We start from the raw sequence: 6,983 nt of genomic DNA, 5'->3' as shown, positions 1-6,983 counted from the left end.
TGGTGAGGGAGGTGAGATAGGGTGAAGACATGTGTCATCTTTTGATGATAAAAGAGTGATTGGTTGATGTGGGTTGTGGTTTATGGGTTAGGGTTGTGGGTTGGATAATGAATTGGATATGGTTAATGATTTGTGGGCTTTGTAGTGTTGGGCTTGGGTTTTATAAATGGTTTTGGATTTTAGGGATTGGTTGAGGGTTATTTTGGAATGGATTTTGAGGGTATAGGTTGGTTTTAGATTTTACGTGATGTGGGATTGATTTTAGGCTAGGGGTAAGATGAGAAATTGATTTAGGAAAGTGTTGAGGGCTTGTGGGCCTATGGTTTTTGCGGATTTGGAGGCGGAGCGGTGGTAGTAGAGAAGGGGTAGGCATCCCAAGTCTCACATTTTTTCAATTTATTAATTTTTTTGAGATTTTTGAATTTATTGAATTAATCAAAATGCCACATGTTAGCAAATCGGGCTTTTTAGACCCGTTGGTGAACTTTATCGAAAATTTGGCGTTTTTGATTTTGGAAGCGGAGAGGTGAATATTGGGAAAGCGTAAGGTAGGCCGAGTCCTTTTGGTGGGCCTTCTAAACCATTGAGAGGTCTTAGGGGCCTCGGTTTGGTCAAAATGTCACTTTTCAATGACTTGGGCCCTTAAGGCCCGTTGGCCCATTTATTTGGAAAATCGATATTTTTGGGCCCTTTCGAGTAGTGGCCCGTTCAAATTGAGGTGTCTACAGAAACAATTGGTTCGGAAAATCTTAATGTGTGTGTACACATGCGATGCGCACATGGGGGAGGCCAATCTTCGGATTTAAACCTCATGTGGATGTGCGTGAAATGCCTACTTTTACTAAAACTTTGTTAGACCGAGTTGAACTTAATGAGTTACAATTAATGACTGTTCTAAAAGACACAAATGGTGTCACAACTCTATAGTCATGTGTGTCTGTTCGAACAATCACAACCCAAACTTTACAGACATGTTTGTCTGTTCGGATAGTCATTGCCCAAGCTTACTTTTCAATAGTTTAATCACTGTCCATATAGACACTTCTAATTCTATAAATTCTCATTGGTTCCCTCTTTTGTATTCATTCAATTTTTTTGGATTTCTATTTATTACATTACACCTTCTGTTTTTCGAGATCATTTATAAGCCCTTGAGAGTACAGACATAGTACAAGTTCGATTGTACGTGTACACTTGGAGTGCTGCCTTATACATGTGTGGAGCATAGTATCTTGGGAGATAGTCGTCCAAAGACTGTTAGCACATTGTAGGAGCGAAATCTATTTTAAAGTTATTGTATTCAATACAAGCCTCACTCTGTTCAAATTAATAATTGAGTCCAATTAGTAATTTCATGTTATTTATTGTTTTACTATTTTATTTCGTTTTTGTTTATCTTTTCTATTCTAACAACATAGACATAATAGTACAATAATATTGACATTGACCACTAAATAATTTTTTGATGTCTCTAGAAGAAGATAAAAATAATTCCATGATGCTTTCTTTGTTGTCCTTATTCCTTAGAGACAAAGCACCGCACTTTCTCAATGATAGAGAAACTTGCACACCTCTTTAAATCAAAGGTTGATATTGGAAGGCATATATTTCAAAGGGTTCTACTCACATAAACCCTAGCTGGAATGTATGTCATGTTAATGCACATTATTTCTTAAAATCTTTTTAAGAGAAAGTAAGCAATGCCCCGTTGAATGGAACAATTTAGTTGGATTTGGTACCTTTGGAATTTAATTAAAGTAATTAAAGGAATAGATATTTTTCAAAGATGAAAGGTTATATACATACTAAAGTTAAAAATGTTAGGGCCTGTTTGGATTGACTTCTCTAAGTGCTTCCGACTCTGACGGGGAGTCAGAAACACTTACTCTATCATTTGGACATTCAATGCTTTGAAAGATCAACTTTTTAAAAGATTCAAAACAATATTTTTATGAGAAGTACCGAAATTGGTACTTGTCAATTTCGTTTTTACGGAGAACAATTTTTTTGTCAAAAATTTTCATGTGATTCCAATATTATCCTTAAGAGTAAACACCCATTATCGATTTTTAAGTACTTCCGACTCTTGTATCCACACAGGCCCTTAGATTTTGGGCAATTGAAGAGTTTCTAATCTTTGATTTATAATAAAAATAGATATATTACTGTGTGAATTTTAAAGGGAAAATAAGATATTTTCCTGTCTTCTTGTCTTTGAGGACTTTTTCCAATTTGAGTCATTTAGCAAATCTAATTTATTTTTCCTTGAATTTGGACTAATATTCTTATAAAAACCACCCAATAGTTTCAATTGAGATCTAAAAAAGAAAGAAAGAAATGGGATGTATACATATAAATGTATTTCTACTTTAAAAAGAAACAGAGATGGAGCATAATTAATAACCTGATGTGCTCCAACACCTAGGAACAAAACACGGTTGAACTCCACCTATTAAGTCTTCAGCCCAATAAGATAAGCTCCCGGAGCACAATCACCTAATGTGTTTCACGCTCTAATTGGGGGGCCTACGCTTGCTATTGGCTAGTGTGTTGTTTGTATATATACGAATCAAGATCCATATATTCATGAAAAGCGAACTCATATGTCACTCATAATCCTAATCATGTAAACACGAAATCCAAGGTTCGATTAAGAGATGTATATATGGGTCCAGAGAGATCATCCTTACAAAAAAGTAACCCTTCCAAAACTTCTAACCTGATCAAAAGTAATTTAAAATAAACAGTCCACATTCTTCCAACTTGTAAACTGGGGTTAAAAGTTTCATGATATGGATATTTAACTCTTTATAATTATTTAGTCTTAAACTCTGAGCTCTGAGCATGTTTTATATAACAATGTATTCTCCCCTTTAGAAAGAATGAAAAAGGTCCCCATCAGTACATGGCTTCACATTGGTACCATTACCAATGTAGTCCTTGACAACTAAATAATTGTGAGGTCCCCATAAAGAGGCCAAAAGCATGCAGTGAAGCTTTCTTTCCTGTCCCTGAGACTAGATAAAGCACATCACCTTTCCCATTTCTCATTGATAGAGAAACCTGTAGACAAACACCCCCATCTTTGAACCAATGGTTGATAATGCAAGGTATCCATGTGTAGTGTTCCCTACACCTAAACCTAGTTGAGCCTGTAAGTGTACTGTCAACTATGTGCACCATATAAATGCACAGTTATTTAAGTCTTTAAGAGAAAGTCAAACAAACCACTATTGAAATGGACTAAATTGGTTGGATTTGGCTTATTAGGTGTTTGAATAAGGTAATAAAAGGAAGAGATATTTTTCAAGGATAAAAGTTAAGAAAATAATATTTCATTTGGGGAGGGAGAATATTTTGTAATCTTTGATTTGAACTATAAAATTGAGATAATATTGTATGATGGTTAAAAAAGAAAAAAAAAAAAAAAAAAAAAACCATTTTCTTGTCTTTGATGACTTTTTAGAGGTAGTCATTTGGCATATCTTATTTATTTTTCCTCTAATTTGGACTAAAGTTCTCATACATTATTTAAGAAAAGCTTCTAACCATCAAATAATGTAATCAAAACAGGATAAAGAAAGCATTGATACAGAAAAAAAATTTAAAAATAAAACATGGAAATTTTTTTCTACTATATGTATTTGCAATGATATTGTAAACAAAAACAAAAACAAAAAGAGGATTCACTGAGGAGTCGTGCTGGAGTGACCTCAAGTTGAAACCTCATATCGCACTTCTTGACGTGAAAGTGGATAGGAACCATGGATGCTTTTTCACTCGTTTCTCGGTGAAAAGCATCTATGGTTCCCATACACTTTCACGTCAAGGAGTGCAATATGAAGTTCCAACCTGAGGTCACTTCAGCATTATTCTTCACAAAGCTTAGACATATAACAAAGCAAGCAACTTTGAGGTACATGACAATTTAAGCCCATTTAGCTAGTAGTGACATTAAACCCGCTCCTAGAAGAAGTGAAATATATGCCATCAACTGCAGTCTTCCATTGCTTTGAACCTTCGAACTCATAAAATCGGCTGCTAGTAGATCTACTAGTGCCATGTAGATTAAAATTCCAGCTGAAGCAGCATTAAAAACCCCTTCAACAATAAGAGCCGTTGAGCTGTTCTCGTCGTAATGTTTGGTTATTCCAATACCAATGGCTATTCCAACTGGTGTTGTAAGGGCAAAGAAAAGTGCCATAATAGCGATGGCTCGACATTGGAACTTTGCCTACAATATCCATTAAAAATATATAAGTCCAAGCTATCTAAAAATTCATTAGCAAATCTATTTAATTCTAAACTTCTCTATACTAATCTTTATGATGAATATTCTAAACTAACAGCTTTTTCTTTATGATGATGTAATTTATCAAGTCTCTCTATATCAACTAATTTTATCTTACAAAGGGGAAAAATAACCTTCACACACATCTATCTATAATGACAAACCAAAGTTATGAAACATAGCCACAACCACTACAAAGAAAAAGCTAAGAGGGACTGTCCAATTTTTAATGCTTTGATTAAGGTTCAGATTTTGTACATAAAAGTCATGTGCTTCTACCCTCAAAGTCAAACTTCCCTTCTTTGAATGCTTTTGCTAATATTGTAAATTAAAGTAGAGTAGGAATCCAAAAACCAAAAATATCAACAACATATTATGGGAAAAATCATCAATATCATCAACACATCTCAAAACCAAAAATACATTAAATGGTATAGAATATGAAAAAAAAAAAAAAAACATTAAATGTTATATAATAGAATTGATACCTGAGAGATACAACTACCAAGTCCCATGCCTTCAAAGAATTGATGGAACGTCAAGGCTGCTACAAGAGGCTTTATTGTTTTAGGACTTTCAGAAGCACCCAATGCAATCCCAATAATTACTGAATGAACCACAATTCCCAATTCTAAAACCTGTATCACATACAATATATATCCTTTGAATCTCAAAATTAACAATAAAATAGAGAAAGAAAAGTTTTGGGTTTTATGATAAGAAATTAGAAATCATCTACAATTTGTAAAAGTAGATTTCTAATACCTTGCAACAAAAAATAGTAAATAAGATTATCAAGACGGAGAAGAAGGAAATAGTTGAATCCATTTCAGAAAAATCAGAAATATAAAAGAAAAATCCATTAAACCTTTTTTTTTTTTTTAATTGTTAAACTCCATACAGAAAACATAAATAAAAAAAGAAGAAGAAAGAAACAAAGAGCAAAAGTTTTTTATTTTTATTTTTTTACTTAAAATTTTGTTCCCACTTCAATTATGATTCTTGAAAAAAAAAAAAAACCCAAAATGTCAAGAAACGAACTAGAACTAGAACCAAAACTTAATAATACTTTATATAAATTCCATCAAAATTAATGATTAAAAAAAAAACACACACACAGAGCAAACATAAATCAAATCTCATAATTATTATAATTAAAAAATAAAAATAAAACTAGAAAGAATTTATTCTTACTTGTGATATAACTCGATGTCGAATGAGTTCCACAGAACCAGAACTGGAATCATCCACCACAAAACCAGAGCCATGTGAATGACCATGTGTGGCATGTGTATGAACATGTACATGACCATCATGTTCTTCTTTCCCCTCCTCATCTCCCTTCATCGGTTGAGCCTTATTATAATGCGATCTCTTATAATAACTAGTCGCAATTGTATCCACCATCAAAGTTAAAATAGCAGACATCATTGCAATAAAACCCGTAAAAGGAAAATTATCCCATGGATTCTCTTTCAAACAAGAATTAGTTAAGTTATCAAACGCATCGGGTAGAACATGAATGAAACCAGTAGCAAGGATCACACCAGCAGCAAAGGCCTTGATCAAGAAGAAAATGTTCTTCTCGGGTCGTAAAGCTGGGATTGTTTTTCCCAATATGGGGATACAAACACCAATTGCACTTGCAACCAAAATCGAAGAAAGAGCAATTAATTTGAATCGAAGTGCTTTGGTTTTGTCTCGATCTTCTTCTCCGCCACTAAGTTTACATAAACAATCTCTATCGATTGATGAAGGACATTCCCCTTGCCCATTGATTAATACAGGAAGAAGAAAGAGTAGAGAGAAGAAAATAATTGATAACTTGGATGAACCATTCATGGTGAAAACAGAGCAGAAACAGAGAAGAAGAAAGTGTGGAAGAACGGTAGGTAGATCATGTTTATTATATAGAGAGATGTACGGTTAGAATGACCGAGACGACTCGCTTCCATCCAGATTTTCTCACCTTTTTCGTTCGTCTCATCCTTGACCGAGATGAATCGTCCGAGACAACTCGGTTCTCGGAGATTAAATAACGAGTTTTGAAAGCATGTGCCAGAGTATTTTGGCTGAATACCAAAAATTTTGAAGTCGAAATTGCCCCCAAATTAAATTAGAATTACGACCAAGCAATGTTATACTGAACATCCCAATCTAGCAGTTAAATTCCTTTTTAAAATGATTGTTTTACCTTTTTTTAAAAAAAATAAAATGTTAATTCTTTTTTATAAACAAAAATAATTGTTTTAAAATTTAATTTTTTTTAAATATAAAATAAGAGAATAAAATAGTAAAATAATATCTAAATTTTAAAATGAAATACATCAAACTACAAGAGGTCAAAGAGTAATTTACCCTAGAATATAAAATAAAAAGTAAACTATAAATTTAAAAAATATTTATAAAAATTTAATTAGATCCTAATTTTTGCAAATTTTATTAAAAAAAGGGTAAGGGATTAATTTGGTGAGATGGGTAAAGGGTATATTAGTCATTATGTAAGTGAGGATTAACATATTAAAGTCATTATGAGGACATGTGATCATTTGGAATCTTTGATAAAGAGAGTTGTAGTTTCTAAAAGGGTAAATTAGTCATTATAAAAGAGAGAATTAATCTATGTCAGTCATTTTTGTCATGATGACGACATCTTTCAGATATTAAAGTTGGAGATGAAAAACTAAAGATT

At 32.9% G+C, this 6,983-nt stretch overlaps 1 protein-coding gene across 1 annotated transcript; it reads right to left on the bottom strand.

Moving 5' to 3' along the window:
* Positions 1 to 3,593: 3,593 nt before the first annotated feature.
* LOC147388280 (zinc transporter 8-like) lies at positions 3,594 to 6,181 on the bottom strand. Its single transcript, XM_086420095.1, has 3 exons — positions 5,486 to 6,181; positions 4,780 to 4,929; positions 3,594 to 4,234 (listed from the first exon to the last, which is right to left on the bottom strand). Exons 1-3 carry the CDS (start codon positions 6,131 to 6,133, stop codon positions 3,929 to 3,931), a joined length of 1,104 nt encoding a protein of 367 aa, XP_086276221.1. The 5' UTR covers positions 6,134 to 6,181; the 3' UTR covers positions 3,594 to 3,928.
* Positions 6,182 to 6,983: the final 802 nt, after the last annotated feature.

The sequence above is a fragment of the Akebia trifoliata genome, chromosome 13 (assembly GCF_017979445.1).
Source record: "Akebia trifoliata isolate Shusen 1 chromosome 13, ASM1797944v1, whole genome shotgun sequence".
Taxonomy (NCBI): domain Eukaryota; kingdom Viridiplantae; phylum Streptophyta; class Magnoliopsida; order Ranunculales; family Lardizabalaceae; genus Akebia; species Akebia trifoliata.
This window is presented reverse-complemented; position numbering and strand designations above follow the sequence as displayed.

Bases quoted from the DNA above. Each gene is read 5' to 3' on its own strand.
- LOC147388280 (XM_086420095.1), bottom strand. From the start codon at position 6,133: ATGAATGGTTCATCCAAGTTATCAATTATTTTCTTCTCTCTACTCTTT. The intron at 4,930-5,485 runs GTAAGAATAAAT...TATGTGATACAG, and splicing joins GACATCGAGTTATATCACAA to GTTTTAGAATTGGGAATTGT. The intron at 4,235-4,779 runs GTATCAATTCTA...TGGATATTGTAG, and splicing joins TTGGTAGTTGTATCTCTCAG to GCAAAGTTCCAATGTCGAGC.